A 22,255-nucleotide genomic window follows, 5' to 3' on the forward strand; every position below is an offset into this window, starting at 1 on the left:
AGAGTTTATAGCTGGATGCTGGTGGCTTACATCTGTAATTTTAGCTACTTAAGAAGCTAAGATCTGGAGCTTCTCAGTTCAAGGCCAGCTCATGTAGAAAAGTTCTCTTGACTCCATGTACATAATAACCAGCAGAAATCAAGGGTGGAGGCCTGACTCAAGTAGTATAACACCAGCTGTGAGTAAGCAAGCTGAATGAGAGCCAGGCTTCTGAATTCAAGCCCCAGTATAGGGAAAGGGGGTAGGGGGAACCCAAAACAAGTTTACAATAACAGTTTGAACTAAGGAAAATATTAACAGGAATAGAGAAGGAAGTTTAACATAAAGGAGTCCATTCCTGGATAACAAATTCCTCTGGGATAAAATAAAACCAAGATATTGAAGAAATATCCAAAAGGCAGGCAATGACCTAATCCTCAAAAAGGTAAGTGGTGAAAAGGACAAAATAAAAGAGTAACAGTTAAGTAGAAACTTTGAAGAGTTCATATCACAGGGAGGGGAACATGCCAGAGAGGCTTAAGGAGAACTCTGATAAAGGTGTGTCAGAGACCAAGGAATAATTTCAGAGAAGAGATTACTATAGAAACTGGGTGTGGTGGCTGGGTGATCCCAGCACCTGACAGGAAGATGGGTGAGTTCCAAGTTCAACCCACACAGTTCCCAAAATAAAAAAGTTCCAAGAAGATCAAAGAAAGCTAGAACTGGAAAATTCTTTAAATTTGAAGATTCAAACAACTTCAAGGCATTGGCTCAAGTGGTAGAGTGCTTGCCTGGCCTGCTGAAGCCTGTGTTCAATCCCCAACCAGTGGCCTCCCAGAATGTGTTAGTGAGTTAGAACACCAGTGCCTTTAAAAAATGGGGAATGGAAACATGTTTTAGGGAGGGCAGAGGGCAAACAGGTGGGCACAAGAATGGAGGAAGAAAAAGTGAGCAAATGTCACAATACTCTATGTACATTATGTAAAAATCGAACTACATAACTCGAGTGTAGGGACTAGAGGGGAAAAATGGGGAGAACCAAGGAAGGGTGATGTTGGGAATTCAGCTTGGCCTTAAGGGAAGAAGGGCGACTAGGGCTCCCTTAGAGACGCTGCACTTCCCCCAGCCCTGGGGCAGTGTGGAAGGGAGCCCCTCCCACCTTCCAGCTTCAATCGGAAGAGAAGCAAAGCAGCCCCCGCTCTCGGCTCTTGGCCATGTGTGTAATGGCGGGGACCCCAGAAACCCGGTCCTTGGGGGGCTGTGGTCTCCGCCCATAGAGGAAGTTCCGTGACATCACCAGATGGACAGTCCATCAAGCCAATCATTAATATCCAGTAGCCCCTCTCCTGCGCCCACCTTTGGGGGTATAAATTGTTGGCCCCTCCCTTGAATAAATCAGAATGCCCCAGAGGCTTTCTCTGGGACACCCACGCATCTGTGTCTTCCTTGAGATGGGAAGGGGGCAGGGGTCCTGCGACCACACGCGAACTGAGGCTACCTGGGGTCTCCGCTCCCGCGATTAATCCCTACTGGCCAGGGGACGTGAGAGAGCGAGAGAGGACCACATGGAAGAGGCCGACAAGCCCAGGACCCCCCCCACCACGTGGATGGGGGGGTAGAGTGAAGCACAGCAGGGTGACATTGATCAAGAAGCACTGTACTCATAACCTGACTTGTGGAATTATAACCACTTTATACAACTACCTAATAAAAATAATAATAAAAGAAAATAAGAGAAGGAAATAAATTAGTTGTATTCCTCATTGGAGATGTGTGGCCCTAAAGGGAATGAGGGCAACAGAAAGTACCTGGGAAGAATCAACAGGCACTTTTTTTTTTTAGATTTTCTTTTTGGCTTGGTTTGGTTTGGTTTCAACTTAAAGATATCTGACACAGGAGGCAGAGAGAGTATGATTAGGATTCAAAGCTATCTAGGCGAAAAGTTGGAGAGACCTGATCTCAAAAAGAAGAAATAAAACGGGAGCCAGGCATCACATCACACATCTGCAACCCAACTAGCTACTCCAACTACTTAAGAGGCAGAGGCAGAAGGATCACAGTCTAAAGCTGACCCTTGGCAAAAACTTAAGAACCTAACTGAAAAATAAACAAACAAATCTAAGACAAAAAGGTCTGAGTGGTGGAGTGTCTGCCTAGCAAGCACAAGGCCAAATTTAAATCCCAGTACTACCAAAAAAATACCTGTATGTGTCTAAGGTGGAGGAGAAGCCAAAGTAATTGAAAATATAGAGAAGGAAAACCATACCTTAATAAGAAATTAGGGAAATGGTAGGAAATAGCCTTGAGGAGAGCAAGAGAAAGGTATAAGCCAAAGAAGCAAGGGTGTGGGTGTGTGTGTAAGAGAGAGAGAGAGAGAGACAGAGAGAGAGAGTGCACATGCTGAGAGAGAAAGAGAGAGAGGAGGAAGAGAGAGAGACAGAGAGACAAAGAGAGAGAGAGGGGGGGGAGAGGGAGAGTGTACATGCTGGTCCTGGGACCTGAACTTGGCACTGGGTGCTATCCCTGGGCTTTTGTGCTCAGGCTAGTTCTCTACTACTTGAGCCACAGTGCCACTTTCCAGCTTCATTGGTAGTTTATTGGCGATAAGAATCTCACCATGGGTTGGGAATATGGCCTAGTGGCAAGAGCACTTGCCTCATATACATGAAGCCCTGGGTTCGATTCCCATGCACCACATATATAGAAAATGGCCAGAGGTGGTGCTGTGGCTCAAGTGGCAGAGTGCTAGACTTGAGAAAAAAAAAAAAAGAAGCCAGGGACAGTGCTCAGGCCCTGAGTCCAAGCCCCAGGACCGGCAACAACAACAACAACAACAACAAGAATCTCACCACCTTTCCTCCCTGTGCTGGCTTCAACCTACAGCCCTCAGCCAGCCTTCTGAGCAGCTAGGATTACAAGCATGAGCCATCGGTGTCTACAGATTACATTTTTTTAAAAGCAGAAGGCCATGATAATAAAAGAACAGTGTTGGATGAAAAAGAGGGAATATGTAGAAACATATCCCATGCCCTTGTCCCAGTCAGCACAGCAAAGTCAGAGGTGAGGTTACCTGTGAAAAACAGGGAGGCTTTCATTTCATCTTCTAAAACTGGAAGACAAATATCCACTCTGCTACAGGGAGTTAAAAAAAAAAAAGAAGAAGAAGAAGAAGACGTGGGCTGGGAATATGGCCAGTGGCAAGAGTGCTTGTCTCATATACATGAGGCCCTGGGTTCGATTCCTCAGCACCACATATACAGAAAATGGCCAGAAGTGGCGCTGTGGCTCAAGTGGCAGAGTGCTAGCCTTGAGCAAAAAAGCCAGGGACAGTGCTCAGGCCCTGAGTTCACGGCCTAGGACTGGCAAAAAAAAAAAAGTGCTCACCTCATATGCATGAAGCCCTGGGTTCGATTCCTCAGCACCACATATATAGAAAATGACCAGAAGAGGCGCTGTGGCTCGAGTGGCAGAGTGCTAGCCTTGAGCAAAAAGAAGCCAGGGACAGTGCTCAGGCCCTGAGTCCAAGGCCCAGGACTGGTAAAAAAAAAAAAGACCTGCAAAGTAATGAGCGTAATGCCCATGTCTACTCAGCACTCAACAATGGAACTTGTTCTTATTTTCCTTTGTATTCTCTGAAATGGATTTAAGCATGTTAACAAAACCAACTAAATGGTCTTCATCTATGTGGTTAGCTTTTAAAAGCTAAACAATGCTTCCACATCTGTGCATCTAAAATTATTAAAATATTCTTGAAATTATAAATGATCTGTGAATGGTAGTATAAATTCTAAAAGAACTTTTTTCTTACTATTCACACACTTAATTAACAAAATATTCCTCAAATCCCAGTAAAAGACAAGATGGAGTCTAGTGTGTTCAGAGTAGAAGGAAAATGAGAAAATAAATATTGAGAGCTTAGAACTTTATGCTGGTTTCTCAGTACTCTTTCTACTCCCCAAGTATTCCTGAATACTTTTTAGTAGAAACTTTCCTGTTCTCATAGAGAAATATTTCTCTTTCAACAAAATATTTTACACAAATGCTAACAAGTCTTTCTGGAATTCCAATTATTTTTTGTTATTTTTTTATTTTTTGGCCAGTCCTGGAGCTTGGACTCAGGGCCTGAGCACTGTCCCTGGCTTCCTTTTTGCTCAAGGCTAGCACTCTGCCACTTGAGCCATAGCGCCACTTCTGGCCGTTTTCCATATATGTGGTGCTGGGGAATTGAACCCAGGGCTTCGTGTATATGAGGCAAGCACTCTTGCCACTAGGCCATATCCCCAGCCCCTGGAATTCCAATTATTTATATGATACCAGGAAGAAGACAATAGAACCACATACGTATATGTGTATGTACTGTGATCAGGACATAATGTACAATACTGGGGATTAAACACAGGGCCTCTCACAGGTTAGGCAAGTTCTCCACTACTTGAGCCATGCTTCAAGCTGAAGAGTCCTTGTAAGTGAAAGAGAAGGCAGTGATTGCAAAATCAAAAAAGGAGATGTAATGACAAAAGGAGCTGCCAGTATGGTGTACTTGCTGAGTTGGCACCAGTAGCTAAGTGTGTGTACCTTCTAGAAGCTGGCAGCAAGGAAATGGATCTTTCTCTAGAACTTTCAACTCTGTTAATACTTAAGATTTTTGCTGAGACCCCATTTATGACTTCTGACCTCCACAGCTATAAGAAAATATATTCAACTATTTTGTGGTAATTTGTTAAAGCAGCAATGAGAAAATAATAAGCTGTTACTACCACTATCACTAATGTGCCCTCTACTTTTGGAGTACATTTGCTTTTATTGCTTAAGATAAAGTACTACAGCTATGTCAGTGGTGGTACACACTAATACAGTACACAGGCTAATACAGGAGGACTGTGAGTTATAAAGCATAATCTGGGCTATGGGATACACAGCAAACCCTGTTTTAGAAAACAAAATGAAAGGGGCTGGGAATATAGCCTGGTGGCAAGAGTGCTTGCCTCATATACATGAAGCCCTGGGTTCGATTCCTCAGCACCACATATATAGAAAACGATCAGAAGTGGCGCTGTCAACTGATATTCGACAAAGGAGCTAAAGACATACAATGGAATAAACATAGCCTCTTCAACTACTGGTGCTGGGTGAACTGGGTAGCCATATGCAGAAAACTCAAAGTAGACCCAAGCCTATCACCATGCACCAAGATCAACTCAAATGGATCAAGGACCTCAACATCAGACCTGAATCCTTGAAACTACTGAAGGACAGAGTAGGAAAGACACTAGAACTTATAGGAACAGGAAGGAACTTCCTGAATAGAGTCCCAGGGGCACAACAAATAGGGGAGAGACTCAACAAATGGGACTACTACAAATTAAAAAGTTTCTGCACAGCTAAGGTCATAGCCACCAAAATAGAAAGACAGCCAACGATATGGGAAAGGCTATTTACCAGCACAGCAACAGACAAAGGCCTGATATCGGGCATCTACAGAGAACTCAAAAAACTAAGCCTCTCCAAGCCCAATAAACCTATTAGGAAATGGGCAAAGGAGCTAAAGAGAGACTTCACAAGAGAAGAGATAAAAATGGCAAAGAAACACATGAGGAAATGCTCAACATCCCTGCTAGTAAAGGCAATGCAAATAAAAACAACCCTGAGATACCACCTCACCCCAGTTAGAATGGCCTATACTCTGAACTCAGGCAACAACAAATGCTGGAGGGGCTGTGGGGAAAGAGGAACCCTTCTCCATTGTTGGTGGGAGTGCAAATTAGTACAACCACTTTGGAGAACAGTATGGAGGTTTCTCAAAAAGCTCAATATAGACCTACCCTATGACCCAGCCATACCACTCCTAGGCTTCTATCCTAAACAGCAAAACCCAAGATATCAAAAAGGCATTTGTACTTCCATGTTTATCGTGGCACAATTCACAATAGCCAAAATATGGAAACAACCCAGATGCCCCTCCACAGACGAATGGATCCAAAAAATATGGTACTTATACATAATGGAATACTACATAGCGATTAGGAATGGTGAAATATTATTATTCGCAGGGAAATGGTCAGAACTCGAACAAATAATGTTGAGTGAGACAAGCCTAGAACACAGAAAACAAAGGGGCATGATCTCCCTGATATATGACTGTTAACAAAGGGAGACGGAGAGACAGTAGAGACCAAGTCTGTGAACACTGTATATGTTCTTGATACATTGTATATTGCATATGTGTCTACCTGACCTAGACAAGGGATGGAAAAACAGGTTGTAAGATATCACAAGAAAAGTACACACTGCCCTACTATGTAACTGCACCCTCTTTGCACAACACCTTGTAAAAAAATTTATGTTCAATTAATTAAAAAAATAATAATAATAAAAAAAAAGAAGTGGCGCTGTGGCTCAAGTGGCAGAGTGCTAGCCTTGAGCAAAAAGAAGCCAGGGACAGTGCTTGGGCCCTGAGTCCAAGGCCCAGGACTGGCAAAAAAAGAAAGAAAGAAAGAAAACAAAATGAAACAGCAACAAAAGACAGAGCAAGGAACTGTTGTTAACTGTTTCTTAGTACCAATATTTTACACTCTAGGCTAGAAAACTACAGAATTAACAAGTAGAATCTGCAGTTAGATAAATGGCTATGATCAATATCAGTTTAAAATTACCACAGAAACAATTCTGTCCTGGGATTTTGAAATATGGATTTCATAATAATGTTGTGTATCAACAGTAATAATTTTGTCTGTAAGTGCTCTTTGACATGCTTTAAGAAAGAAGGGTGCCAAGCTGAAACAAGGCAGGTCATTTGGAATGGGATCTTTCATTGAAAGCTTGGCAGTAGTTGGGAAATACAAGGATAATGTCCCAGAGATAGAGGCACATAAAGATGGCAAGAGTTGGAAAAGGTTAACATCTAAGATATAACCAGTGATAATGGTGGAGTGCTAGGGAAGACAAAGTAAAACACAGAATACTAGACAGTATAAGATCACATCCCTGGCTGGGAATGTGACCTAGTGGTGGATTGCTTGCCTAGCATGTATGAAGCCCTGGGTTCGATTCCTCAGTACCACATAAACAGAAAAGACCAGAAGTGGCGCTGTGGCTTAAGTGGTTGAGTGCTAGCTTCGAGCAAAAAGAAGCTCAATGACAGTGTCCAGGCTGTGAGTTCAAGCTCCAGGACTGCCCCCCCCCCCCCGCAAAAAAAAATCACTGCCCGGAGCCACAATTTTTTGTTAGTATGAACTTGATTTGTAGCCTAATATACAGCCTTTTCCAAGTCCAATGCAAAAATCCTATAACTGAGCCATGAGTAGCAATCTTGGAAAAAAAGCATAACATTTTCAAAAACTGTAAAATTTCCGTAACTATTCATTCTTCCCATTATTTTAACAAGACTTCTGTCACACTATTACCATCAATGTTATCTCAGTTTTTACCTTCCATCTGCCAGGATAAATGTTTACAAAGTAAATTCTTGTATACTTACAACTGCAGCACGCTGCACTTTTGAAGGAATTCCATCTTCTTCTGTTGCTCCATTAGGTCCAGACCCCTCTTTCCTCCTCTTCCTTGAATTGATTCTGGTTGAACTGTGTGCATCCATTATTTCTTACCTGATTGTAGAAATTATAAAGAGTCTATCATCAGTGTTTCTGAAACATTAGTACATTCAGCAAAGCATCAATTTCACAGCACACATTTTACCAAGATGAGCCAAAGGCATCTGGCACAACCAACCAAAGCTTTACAAAACCCAGGCTTCAGTAGAAACATAAAAGCCTCTCTGTGGAACAGCCACAATTACTATCTTGATCTTGGAAGCTGTTCCTCCTAAAACACAAACTGTTAATTTCATATCTTGTTTCTATGAAAATGATTATAATAACTTGGCTGAGAAACAAAGCTATCTGGATAGAGTATTCCTTACCCAAAAAGCTTGGGAAGTGTTAGCTTTCAGGGGTGTTTTTTTTTTGAATGTTGGAATATTTGCACAGCTTTTCTGTATTAGGTTGAGCATACCCAATATAAAAATCTGAGATTTGAAATGCTATGCATCTGAAACTTTTTCAGTAGATTAGGAGCTCAACTTGTCTAGGCTTTAACTAGCAATCACAGCGAAGTCCAAATATTCTTTGTTTTCTATTTTTGCTACCTCTCAACCTCTGCAGGGATGCTTGTATTTTAGAGGGGTATTATTCAAGTAAATTAATTTTCTGGCATCAACCAAAAATTAGAAGTCTGAAAAGTTCTATTCTCAACTGTCATTTCTACCTAAAATAATGGCATGGTGAGCCAGGTGCTGGTGGCTCACATCTATAATACTAGCTACTCAGGAGGCTGAGATCTGAGGATGGCGGTTCAAAGCCAGGTACAGGCAGGAAAGTCCATGAGGCTCTTATCTCCAATTAACAAACAAACAAACAAAAAAGCCAGAAGTGGAGGTATGGCCAATGGTAGAGCACCAGCCTTGAACAAACAAGCCAAGCAAGAACATGAAGCCTTGAGTTCAAGCCCCAAAACCAATGTGTGTGAATGTGCACATGCATCTGCATGCACGCACACACACACACACACACACACAGAATAGAGTGAAATCTCACACACACACAGAATACAGAGTGAAATCTCCTAGAACAAATAGCAGACAATGAGGTCACTGCACTCTGTCCAGAATAGGATGCTCATCTAGACATCTGCCATTGTGCTTTACTTGATTTCATCCAGCTTAATTCTGAGAGAGTAATGTGACAAGATCTGTAAGACCTTTGGCCTGATTCTTAACCAACTGAAGGTGACACCCAATGAGTCATGTTAAGCATTAGGCTGACATTTAGAAAAGAAAACCACTCACACTGTCCACAGTGTTCACTGTAAATGAACACCACCCTGAAACTTCCTTTCACAACAAATGTAAACATCTTAGTTTTTCCAGTGGGGATGATCAGAGCTTTTTCTTTTCTGTGGTTATTAATTATTCTTTTAAAATATCTGAAAGGTCAGTACTCGCAGATGAATGGTCTAAGGGGCCTGCGAAGAATGTCTAATCAGTCCAATTTCTAATTTGCATGTCACAGAATTCTGCTATAAGCATCTGTCCAATACTTATCAGGAAGGGAAACAAAATCCACTGTGACAGATTTTGTAACCTGGTGTCAGGCAAATGAACAATATAAGACAGTAATAGGAACAGTCATGTGAACAAATACAAATTGAACCCAGAGGACATGGTGCTAAGTGAAATAGGCACACAGTAAGATAAACATGTGGAATCTTAAAAAGGATACTAGAATAAACAATAATGTAGCATTTTGTTTCAAAGCTAAAAAATATATTTGAAATGCTTTTCCATGAAATGATAAATGACGAATGTGTTAATTAGCCTTCATTTAATCATTCTACAATGTAAACATATGAAAACATCACAATGTGCCAGGCATGGTAGTGCATTCCTCTAATGACAGCACTCAGGAAACAGGGAGATGGTGTTTTTAAGGACAGCCTGGACCACAATGAGTTCAAGGCCAATCTGCACTACATAATGAGACCATTTCAAAACAACAAGTAGAGAGCTAGAAGTGTGACTCAAGTGGTAAAATGCTAGCTATGAGTGGAGAAACAACAACAACAAAGTGGTGGAGTATTTTCCTGGCATATACCATGCCTTAGGTTCAATTCCCAGCACTGAAAAAAAATCACAGTCTACCTCATATACATTATTTGTCAATTAAACATAAAATAAAATGTAAGTAAAAAGTATTTTCTCAAGGAGTCTTCAATCAAGGTGTGGAAAATACACACAGGGCTCTACCTTCAAAATGTTTAATATGAAAGTGTTCTTTAGGATTCTAAAAGTATTGGGTGAATGTCCGCTGTGTAGTAAGATATTTACACTGTTTCAAAGTATTTCTCCATAGATTAATTATTAATTTCAAAGGGCAAAGGGTTAATAGTGGTACAAGATCTCTTAGCAAAATCACCAATAATTCCTCCTGATATAAGGTACTCAGAACATTTTATCTGCCCAAACTGGGTAAACTCAAGTCACAAGGAAACAACCTGTAGCCTCAAAAAAAAAAGTCAATTATTATTATTCCTTGTGCTGGTGTTAGGGCTTGAATTCAGGGCTTAGTGCTCTCACTTGGCCTTTGCTCTCAAGGCTAAAACGCTACCACTTGAACCACAACTCTACTTCTGGCATTTTCCTGGCTAATTGAATATAAGAGTCTAATACCCTTTCCTACCTGGGTGGATTTAGAATTTTGATCCTCAGATTTCAGCCTCCTAAGTATTAGGATTATAATTGTGAGCTGCCAGTGCCTGGCTAAAAAATATCTATCATAAGTATCAATGATAGGATGAGAGGCTGCTCCAGTTTAAAGGGAGTAAGGAGATGACAACAATTTTAATGCATGATTCTAGTTTGGTAAATAACAGTAATAGTGAATTAAGTTCATGCATTTTTCAACAAAATCTCTCCATCTTTATAGAAACCTTTCTAATCACATGGTTATAGGACAAGAGTATTTGCCAACATGATTAAGAAAGATCAGACTACCTTAGAATGAGTCTCAGCTCTATCACTTGGTAGAAATTCTCCCCCGACTTTAGCTGTATCAAATGAAGTTTAAATGGCATGATCTAGGTAAAGCCTTTAGTGCCAGGCAAACAGCAGATGATTATCAATATTAGCTGCTACCATTATTCAGTGCTAATAGCTGTCATCATCTGCCTTGAGGCTTATCTTCTCTATATTCCCCTATACCCAAAACAATTTTAAGTTTTTCCCTTGTGGTTACTATATTAGTCTGTTTTTTTTTTCCATTATAATGAGATGCTTGAGGCAGAGATTTAGTCAGTTCGCAGTTTTGGAGATAGAACTCTGGACTTCTAGCCTCTGGTAAGGGCCTAAATTCAGGGTGTTATCATAATAGTAGCAGCAGTTTCCAGAGGAAGAAATTATATGTCAGACAAAATGGCAAAGACACAGGAGGGCTGGGTTTGGTCTTTCTCAAACAACTTTCTTAAGAAAACTCTTGGGAAAAAAAAAAAGAAAGAAAGAAAACTCTTGGTTCCATGATAATGACCCTAATCTCTTCTGAGAGCAGAGAGCCCACTTCCAAGTAGCCTCCACATCTCTCCTCTTTCTCTGTCTCCCTCCTCCCTCCCTCCTCTCTCTCTCTCTCTCTTGTGCTAGTCCTGCTCTCCTCTCCCCCCCCTCCTCTCTCTCTCTCTCTCCCCCTCCCTCTCCCCCTCCCTCTCCCCCTCCCTCTCCCCCCACCCCCGCCCGGACTTGAATTCAGGATCTGGGAGTTGTCCCTGAGCCTCTTTGTGCTCAACACTAGTGCTCTACCACTTAAACTACATCACCACTTCCAGCTTTACTCTGAGTAGTTTATTGCATCTAAGAGCCTCACAGTCATTCCGGCCCAAGTTGGCTTCAAACCATGATTCCCTGATCTCAGCATTCTGAGTAACCAGGATTACAGGTGTGAGCCACCATGCTGGCAAGTTTCGTCTCTTAAAGATCACATTACGGGGGCTGGGAATATGGCCTAGTGGCAAGAGTGCTTGCCTTATATACCATGAAGCCCTGGGTTCAATTTGTTAGCACCACATATATAGAAAATGGCCAGAAGTGGCACTGTGGCTCAAGTGGCAGAGTGCTAGCCTTGAGCAAAAAGAAGCCAGGGACAGTGCTCAGGCCCTGAGTCCAAGGCCCAGGACTTTAAAAAAAAAAAAAAAAAAAAAGATCACATTACATCTACACCAGCAAACAGGTTAACAAACCTCCAACACACACATTCTTGGGGGACACAGACTATATCCAAACCATAGCAATCTGCTCCTTATCCCCAAGATATCCCTCGGTTCTAGAGGTTGAGGATAGGGAATAGACAGATGTAGGGGTGCACAAAATGCAATCAATTGGGAAACAGTGACATAGTATGAACCTGGCTGCAGCAAGACCAATTATATTCCCAATATTTGGGTCAGAAAGAGAGGTAGATTTACAGATTAGGACTACCATGAGTTTATCCTGACTAAATGTAACTGGTTTCTATCTTTTTTTTTTTTTTTTGCCAGTTCTGGTGCTTGAACTCAGGGCCTGAGCCCTGGCCCTGACTTCTTGCTCCAGGCTACCACTTGAGCCACATCACCACTTCTGGTTTTTTCTATATATGTAGTGCTGAGGAATCGAACTCAGGACTTCATGTGTAAGAGGCAAGCACTCTACCACTAGGCCATATTCCCAGCCCCCGGTTCCTCTTAATATGGAAGTCAGTGCAACCCTGGAGCCAGAGTCTGATTGTAAGGCCCCACATATAACTAATGGTATCTATTTATGATTTTCTAGAAAATTATGCAGAATAAAACCAGGTCACGGGCTAGGAATATGGCCGAGTGGCAAGAATGCTTGCCTCCTAAAACCAGGTCATGTTACTCAGGAGGCAATCATGGTAGTGATGAAAGATAGCTGCCATCATGTCAACCTACAGCCATACTTTTTTTTTTTTTTTGCCAGTCCTGGGGCTTGTCAGGGCCTGAGTACTATCCTTGGCTTCTTTTTGCTCAAGGCTAGCACTCTACCACTTGAGCCACTTCTGGCTTCTTCTATATCTGTGGTGCTGAGGAATCGAACCCAGGGCTTCATGTATATGAGGCGAGCACTCTACCACTAGGCCACACTCCCAGCCCCAGCCATATAATTTTACAATGCAAAATGCTTTCCTTCCATCCCTGGAATTTCAATATCACTCAAAAGTCCAAAGTCTCATCTGAGACTCAAGGCAATTCATTCTAGTTGTAAACCCTTGTAAAATTTAAAACAAGTGATGTACTTCCAAGATAAAATGGTAGAACAAAAAAGAGGCCAGCCCAACGCAAAACCAAAACCCAACAGAAGATATTAAATCCCAAAGCTCCAAGCCCAGCATCCTTTGTACACCTTGGAGGGGAATGGCCCTACCTCTATGGCTTTGTGGGTTACAAGTCACACAGTTACTGTTTGGGGTTGGTTCTACAGCTTCCTGCAGCTTCCCCTGGGGGGCATTCCTTCGGGTTGGTAGCTGTTCCCTTCTGGAGTCCCTCTGCTGCTCAGTTCTCAGGGCTGCACTGGGCCCAGCATGATCCCAGTTGCTATCTGCACAGCTGCCAAGTCAGTACATAGGTACTAGGGTACAACCTGTATAGAGACTTGCACTGCTAGCTGAAAGCATAGTAGTAAATTCCAAGGCAGTCCCACAGGCCTTTCCTGAAAGGACCTATGATGGGAGAAGCAGACTCCAAGATTTCTGAGATGCTCTACAGGCTTTTCTCCAATTGTCCCAATGCTAAGCAAGCATTACTCTCCTTTAGCAAGTAGTTTCTTGGCTGCACACTTCTGTGATCTTACTTTGCTCCTCCTCTGGCTAAGCTGCACATTTTCTAAATCTTTCCACTCTGCTTCCTTTTGCTCACTGTAAATTTGAATAATGATATCCATGCTGTAGCCTGATTGCTTTGTTTAAAAAATCTCTTTCACCAATACATCCTAAATCCTAAATCCTAGCTACTCAGGAAGCTGAAATCTGAAGATCAAGAGTCAAAGTAAATACATGAGATAGGGGCTAGGAGTGTGGCCTAGTGGTAAAGTGCTTGCCTTATATACATGAAGCCCTGGGTTCAATTCCTCAGTACCACATATATAGAAAAAGCCCAAAGTTGGCGCTGTGGCTCAAGTGGCAGAGTGCTAGCCTTGAGCAAAAAGAAGCCAGGGACAGTGCTCAGGCCCTGAGTTAAAAAGCCCCAGGACTGTCAAAAAAAAAAAAAAAGTACATGAGATGCTTATCTTCAATTAACTACAAAAACCAACACACGGGCTGGGGATATAGCCTAGTGGCAAGAGTGCCTGCCTCGGATACACGAGGCCCTAGGTTCGATTCCCCAGCACCACATATACAGAAAACAGCCAGAAGCGGCGCTGTGGCTCAAGTGGCAGAGTGCTAGCCTTGAGCGGGAAGAAGCCAGGGACAGTGCTCAGGCCCTGAGTCCAAGGCCTAGGACTGGCAAAAAAAAAAAAAAAAAAAACCCAACACACACACACACACATACACACACACACACACCTTTCACCAAATAAAGTGAAGTGCCAGACTTTGAAGTCAGGCCCCATTTTACCACGTGAACCCCATTTTACCACGTGAACCCCATTTTAGAATCAAACCCTGAGCCAATCAGATTTGTACCTGTGTCCTAATCTTGCTTGCTTGAACACCTGATTGTTGTAACCTTGTTCTTTGCCTTTATAAGCCCTGTGTAATCACAGCTCGGGGCTCCCTCCTAACCTCCGCTGTGTCGGTGGGTAGGACGAGGCCCGAGTTGCAGCTCACTTAAATAAAGCCTTGCCTTGCTTTTGCATTTCAGAATGTCTGAGTCTCGGTGGTCTTCTTGGTGGTGGTTTCGTGACTTGGCACAACAAAAGTAGTTCATCCTTATTTTTCTTCTTTCTTTTCTTTTCTGGTTGGTTGTGGGGCTTGAACTCAGGGCCTGGGTGCTATCTCTGAGCTCTTTTGCTCAAGGCTAGTGCTCTACCACTTTGAGCCACAGTGCCACTTCTGTTTTTTAAGTAGTTTATTAGAGATAAGTCTCACTAGGACTTTTCCACCCCAGCTGGCTTTGAATTATGATCCTCAGATCCCAGACTCCTGAGTAGCTAGAATTACAGTCATGAGCTATGGGTGCCTCACTTAGTTTATCATTCTTAATGTTAGCCTTCTACAAAGTCTTAAGGCATAGATACAATGTAGCCAAGTTCTTTGTTATGGTGTAAGATAGCCTCCCTAGAATTTCAAGATTCCTCATTTCCACTTAGGAATAGCTCTCTTGTCTCACTGTCTTCTAACCTCTCACTACAAAGGCCTGTAAAATTCCATTTACAGCATTCTAAGTTTTCTGGCCTGTTCCTCCAAACTCTTGCAACTTCTGTTCATGTTACAACACAAAGTTGCCTCTGTATTTCCAAGTACTGTTATAGAAACAATTCCATTAAATCCAATGATCCTTGGTATCAATTTTCTGAAATAGACTATTTTCTGTTACTATAATGAAATATTTGAGACTAGATCACTTGAAGAGGGTTGGTTGGGCATTTTGCTCAGTGGTAGAGTACTTGCCTAGCATGTACAAGGCCAAGTTCAATTTTAAGCACTGGGGGTAAAAACATCTCATTAGTTCATAGTTTGAAGGTTCAAATGCCTGCATCTGGTGATGGCTTTCTTGCTTATAGAATCCTAAGGTGATATAGGAAATCACACAGAAAATGACTCTGTGTGTGTGTGTGTATGTGTGTGTGTGTGTGTTTCCTAGCCTCTCCTTTAAAAGTCACCAATATTCGGGGCTGGGGATATGGCCTAGTGGCAAGAGTGCTTGCCTCGTATACATGAGGCCCTGGGTTCGATTCCCCAGCACCACATATACAGAAAACGGCCAGAAGTGGCGCTGTGGCTCAAGTGGCAGAGTGCTAGCCTTGAGCAAGAAGAAGCCAGGGACAGTGCTCAGGCCCTGAGTCCAAGCCCCAGGACTGGCCAAAAAAAAAAAAAGTCACCAATATTCAAACATGAAGACTTCACCCAGATTACTGCATCTAATCATAATCTTGTCCCAAAAGTCCCACCTCTAAATGCCAGCAAGACTGAGCGTCTTTCTTCTGAATATCTCACAATGGGATTAAATTTCAACAAGAAAACCCTTGGGGGAACACTAAATGCATATTGAAACCACAGTAATTATTAATCCTTGAAAATAGAGACTGAAACTTGTTGAATTGTTTAAAGAAAAGGGGATGGAATGAGTATGCACATGGGGAGATGTCACAACTAAGCCCTCCTTGTACAAGTGGTGTATACCTTTAATCCAGGAATGGCAATACACACTTGTAATCACAGCATCTAGACAGAAAGACCACTTGGTTTGAAGCTAGCATGGATTACACATGAGATCATGTCATACAAAGAAATAAATATACCTTTAACATATTAGCATAAAACATGTATGATACATTTCCAATTTTATCCTTATCCCATTTAAGAATCACTATTCTAGCAAGAACCCCTTTAGACTCTGATGTTAAACTATGATGAAGAGACATTACTACTATTACTGTTAGCATTTTTATATCATCTGTACGCCAAAAACATTTTTAATTTGGCAGTACTGGTATTTAAATTCAGGTAGATACTCTATCACTTGAGGCATTCAGCCAGCCCTTTTTGTGTTATTTATTTATTTACTGATGGTGGTACTAGGGATTTAATTCAGGCCTTGAGCTTGCTAGGAAGGTATTCTACCATTTGAATCACATCTCCAGCCCCTTTTGGCCTGGCCTGGCTTTGCCTTCTTCCTTTCCTGCTTCCTTTCTTTGTTCTATTTCCTCTTCTCTTTTGCTTTCTTTAGGATTAATACTTTTATTTTTACTAATCCACTGCTCTCATTATTTATGTAATCTGTTACTTTTAATTCTTATCTGCATACATTAGTTGTACAAGGATGAGGTGGATATAATGTATATAATGTTTGTATACAATGTATACTGGTCAATCTTGGAAAACTTTTCTGCAGTCTGGTCTTGAACTGTCAAACTTCAATATCCTGATCTCTGCCTCCCAAGTAACTGAGATGACAGGTGCACACCACCATTTCCAACCATTAGTGGAGACGGAATCTCTCAAACTTTTCCCCCTTAGGCTGGCCTTAACCCATGATACCTCCCAAGTAACTAGAATTACAGACTTGAGCCACTGTGCCACACCTACTACAAACCTTTTTAAATCATTAAAAGTCTTTATATGTACAAGTCTTTGATGTAGGGTTGTATTTATTTGTCACTATTTTACAGATGAGAAACAGGCACAGAAGACAAGATTACTCAGCTAGCAAATAGGAGGTCATGGTAGGAAACCAATTCAGTCAGTTGAGCTTCAGAAAACATTAGTACCTAATTACTAATACAACGCACATGGTGAAAGAGAAAGCAAGAGAAGATTATTCAAGCAAAATGTATATGTCTTAAATACCATGGTGAAACCTCCTGGTGAAATTTATACACATTAAAAAGAAAAAAGTTACTGACAGTAAAAGTAACCTCTGTTAAGAGAGTGGGTGGGTACTGGCCAGAGCCACAGAAAGGAGAGAGAACAAAGAGGGTTAATGAGGGAAAATATAGTCAAACTAGTTTGTTTGAAATGTATGAAAACTGAACAATGAGCTGAATACCAGTGGCTCATGCCTATAATACTAGCTATTCAGGAGGCTGAGACCTGGAAGACAATAATGGAAGCTAGCCTAGGCAAGAAAGTCTACCAGACTCCATCTCCCATTAACAGGCATGGCTTAAGTGAGAGCTCAAGTCTGGGAGTTCAATCCTCTGTAGCAGCATGTGCACGTATGTGCATACACAAAGACCTGATAACTATTCAAATATTTGAATGAGTCAATTTATTCTGGGAAAGACCAGGATTACTGGTTGGAAGATGAAGAGGCACAGATTTTAACTAAACATAAAAAAATCATTTTAGAGCTGGCACAGTGGCTGCTTGGGAGGTGGAAATTGGAGAAGTTCAACACCAGAACAGGCATAACAGTTCTTGGAAAAATTGGCTGATACAGACAATTCCCAAATGCATCATCTCTGGTTACTTTTGTTCAGCATCCTCAAGCTCTTTTAATATAGGGCTCAAATGATCCATCACTTGCCTGGCATTCCCAAAGCCTTAGGTTTAGTCTCCAGTACCATCAAAACAGGAAAAAAATATATAGACATAGAAGGTTATTTAGAATTGTTAATGATTACGATGTTCAAACAGATGTAAATCATTCCTACCTGACAGTCCTAAACATTATAATGACAGTGATTATAATTATAGTTAAAGCAGATTACTTTCTATGTACCAGGAAGTTATATGCTTCTTACATATATTAAGTAAGTTAACCCTCATAGCAATCCTATTATTTTACATACAAGGAAACTGAAGTACAACTAGGTTAAATGTCTGACTGAAAGTCATTTTCCAAGCACAGAGCAGAAACAGGATTTTCCTCCCTGTGTCCCAATAAAACTCTATTTGCCATTGAGGTGGCTAGCTATGAACGACAGTTTGCTTGATTCCCCAAAACAGGATTTGAACTCAGGATTTTGGGTCCTAGGGTCTGTTCTCTTAACCACAACTCTATATTACCTATTACCTAATACAAACAGACTAATTTAGTCCCAACCACTTATTGCACTCTTGATTGTGGCACACTGGAGTTCCCGGCGCTTGTTTTGGTTTGGGTCAAAGATGAAGAGTAGAGAGGGTACAACAACATAACTTACTGCAATTCCCTAACTCTGTGTTAAGGTTAGTTCATGATGCTAAAAGTTTCTTTGTGTGATTATAGAAAGTTCTAATAAAATGTACTTAACCATAAGGATCAAAAAGAACAATTAATCTATAAACTCCCTAATTACTAGATGGTTGCTGCTTGCCTTCCCAGCATTCATCCTGCTTTGAGAGACTCCCATGTGATCTGTGTGACTTCAGCCTCAGCCCTCGCAGCAGACTGTGTGTGCCAGTCCCAAACAGATCAGCACACCATTCTCCTCTGTCCACACAGGAGTGGGGCGGGAGGTAGAAAGGGCAATGGTATATAGCCTAAACTAGTCCACTCACAGCAAATCTTGGGACTTTCCTGATGAGAATGCTTACACAAAAATGATCACTTCTTTGCATATTTGAATCCGGGGACGTGTTCCATTCTGTGACCAACATGGCCATCTTGGAACCAGGGCCTTTTTGGACAGTCAGCATGGCGAAAGCAAAGGTGGTGGTGGTGGTGGCTGGACCCAGAACAGTTTAATTATATTAACCAATAGTCTTCATTTTGCTTAAGCCACTTAGACTTATTTTAACCTCTCAAAACTATAAAAATCATAACTCAGTAAACACAGTGAGCATAGTAAGCTCCTACATGAATATAGTATATATAGAAAGATGCTTTGAAGTTCTGAAAAGTACTAAAAATGTTACCATTACATTTAATGGAAAAAGAGGAAATTTTTGTCAACTTATAAATATATCACAGTTGGCACAACAAGGACCTCATTCAATCTAAAGTATTTAGCTGAAGATTTTTGTAGTGCATGACTCAAGTTCAGTACTTGGGGGCATAGGCAGGAAGATTTCTAGTTTTAGTGTAGCCTGGGCTACACAGCAAGATATTGTCTCCAAATAACCAATGGCTAGGAATGAAGCTCAGTAGTACAGTGCTTGCTTAGCATGTATAAGACCCTGGGTTCCATCTTGAATACCATCAGGTTTTTTTCTTTATTTGCTTCCACCATTCCATATCTGTTTATGCTCATCATTTGGTTACATATAGTTCGACTTCCTTACTCTGACCTCTGTGTTTTACATTATATTTAATATTGTACTTTAAGCTAAAGTCTTAAGATCTCTCAGTTTAGAACAAATATGCGCCTAGTAGTTTTGTTTTGTTTTCTGTGCTGATCCTGAAGCTTGAACTCAGGGCCTAAGCACTCTCCCTGAGCTCTTTTGCTCAGGGCTAGTGCCCTGCCACTAGAGCTACAGCTCCACTTCCATGTATTTGGGTAGTTAATAGAAGATAAGAGTCTCACAGATTCTTCTGTCCCAGCTAGCTTTGAACCTTGATCCTCAGTTCTCAACCTTCTGAGTAGCTAGAATTATAGGCATGAGCCACCAGCACCCAGCTCCTAGTACTTTTTACAAGTATTTTTTAATTGTTATTATAAAGGTGATAAACAGAAGGGTTACAGTTGCATACATCAGGTAAAAAGTACATTTCTTTTTGGAGAATGTCACTCCTTCCCTTGCTTCCTCCCAGTTTTTCCCTCTACTAGTGTCTTTTAACTGCAAAACACTTCCATATCTTATCTACTTTCTCAAGAAATGGAAAACACCTTAGCAACAGACATTGTGAGTCAATTTTCTCTCACCATAACAAAATACACAGGATAAACAAATGATAGGAGAAAGTTTATTTGGGTTCACAGAGATTTCAGTCCTGAAAGAGGTTTTGGCTTGGCCCTGTTGCATGGGGCCTGCTGCAGACCAGCACTTGGTGGTAGAAGTACATGGTAGAAGATTCTAGTCTCCTCTCATGGCATCCAAGAAGAAAGAGGAAGGAATTGGAGACCTATTTTTTTTTTTTTGTCAGTTGTAGACTTTCCTGCTTGGGTCGTCTTAGAACCACAATCCTCAGATCTAAGCCTCCTGAGTAACTAGAATTATAGGCATGAGCCATCAGCGCCTGGTCTAACATCCTCTTAAAAAGTAGTCTCCTAGTGACCTCACTTCCTTCCATTAGCCCCACCTCCTACACGTCCCACCATTCCCAATAGTGCCACAAGTTGGGGGGACCAAGCCTTCAACTTCTAAGCCTTTGAAAGAATTTTAAAATCCAAGTTATAGCACACATATTCCATTCCAAGAAATAAACCTTTTCTTTCAAACTACTACTACTGTTTAAACTTTTACCTTATAGCCACCTCAAATCCTTTTTATTTTTCCCTGGCCCTCTTAGACTACCCTAGTGTTCCCTCACATCTACTACCTCACTTGCCACCAATGCATATAGAATAACTTAATGGAAAAAAAACATCACATACCCTCACTCTGCCAAGTTTCCCTAATAGTCTTTGTTTTTGTTTTTGTTTTTTTGTTTTTTGCCAGTCCTGGGGCTTGGACTCAGGGCCTGAGCACTGTCCCTGGCTTCTTCCCACTCAAGGCAAGCACTCTGCCACTTGAGTCACAGCGCCACTTCTGGCCATTTTCTGTATATGTGGTGCTGGGGAATCGAACCCAGGGCTTCAAGTATATGAGGCAAGCGCTCTTGCCACTAGGCCATATCCCCAACCCTCCCTAATAGTCTTATAGACACCATAAAGGCACATCAACTTTGCTACTGAAAAGATATATAGAAAGAAAAGGATATAGAAAGAAAAGGATATAGAAAGTATGTGGGTAGGTGAAGATATACTGAGGACAGTACTTTATGTTATAAAAGCTTCTTTATTTATTTATTTATTTTTGCCAGTCCTGGGCCTTGGACTCAGGGCCTGAGCACTGTCCCTGGCTTGTTTTTTGCTCAAGGCTAGCACTCTGCCACTTGAGCCACAGCACCACTTCTGGCCATTTTCTGTATATGCGGTGCTGGGGAACTGAACCCAGGGCTTCATGTATTCAAGGCAAGCACTCTTGCCACTAGGCCATATCCCCAGCCCTATAAAAGCTTCTTAATTCATTACTGAAACATAACTGCAGCAAAACTCACTCCACCTATACAGCACTTGCAATTGTCCAGTGGGGAACACACACACAAACTGGAGGAAATGGCTGAGAACCAATAGCACCTCCATATAGCCAATATGGTGGGGCAAACTGGGGCAGACTAGCTAATGCTCTGCATTATTATGGCTTCCAGCCATAGCACTCATATTAATTAAGCAAAGATGAGTCAGAAAGAAAAGCAGATGTAGACAGAACACAGAACCTCCCTTAGTATCCCTACAAGGATGGGCCAAATTTCCTGTTTCCATAGTGGTATTTTGTAAAAGAACTGTAACAAAAAGGTACAAGCTAGGCACTGGTAGCTCACACCTGTAATCCTTGCTACTCAGGAAGCTGAGACCTAGAAGCCAGCATGGGTAGAAGAGTCCATGAGAGTCCATCTCCAAAATAACCAACAAAAAGCTAGTCTGGCTGGGCACTGGTTGCTCACACCTGTAATTCTAGTTACTTAGGAGCTTGAGATTTGAGGATTTCGGTTCAAAGGCAGGAAAGTCTATGAGACTTTTATCCCCAGTTAGCCACCAAAAAGCCAGAAGTGAAGTTATGGCTCAGGTGGTAGAGAGCCAGCCTTAAGTGAAGAAGCTAAAGCACAGCACACAGGCCTTAAGTTCAAGCCCCAGTACCAACACACACATACAAGCTAGTCTGAAGGTACAGCTCAAGTGGTAAATGCCAGCTGAGCAAGCACAGATCCTGAATTCAAATCTGGAACCAATAAAAAGGGAGGAGGTAATAAAAGGGCTGTCTGCCAGAATACAGCATTCATTTCTTTTTTTTAACTTTTTTTGTTGTGAGACCGAAAATCAAACTGGGTACCTGACACTCTGCTCATTGGCAAGCACTCTACCAAATGAGCCAAGCCCCCAACCCCAAATGCAGCATCCATAAGGACTCTTTTTTTTTTCCTTTGTGCCACACTGAGACTTAAACTGAGGGCCTTC

General features: G+C 41.6%; 1 protein-coding gene and 1 long non-coding RNA gene across 5 annotated transcripts in view; one reads left to right on the forward strand and one right to left on the reverse strand.

Annotated features, from left to right (window-relative positions):
• Pcyt1a (phosphate cytidylyltransferase 1A, choline) overlaps positions 1-22,255 on the reverse strand; it is a 57,564-nt gene that overhangs the window by 27,557 nt on the left and 7,752 nt on the right. For all 4 annotated transcript variants that reach the window (XM_048346854.1, XM_048346855.1, XM_048346856.1 and 1 more), the window contains exon 2: positions 7,457-7,583. In XM_048346854.1, coding sequence (XP_048202811.1) covers positions 7,457-7,573 — 117 coding nt within the window. In that variant the 5' untranslated portion in view covers positions 7,574-7,583. The remainder of the gene's footprint in view (positions 1-7,456; positions 7,584-22,255) is intronic.
• On the forward strand, positions 20,192-20,930 carry LOC125351819. Its single transcript, XR_007211024.1, has 2 exons — positions 20,192-20,664; positions 20,893-20,930. It is a non-coding gene; the product is annotated as an uncharacterized LOC125351819 (long non-coding RNA).

This window comes from Perognathus longimembris, chromosome 5 (genome assembly GCF_023159225.1).
Source record: "Perognathus longimembris pacificus isolate PPM17 chromosome 5, ASM2315922v1, whole genome shotgun sequence".
Lineage (NCBI taxonomy): Eukaryota > Metazoa > Chordata > Mammalia > Rodentia > Heteromyidae > Perognathus > Perognathus longimembris.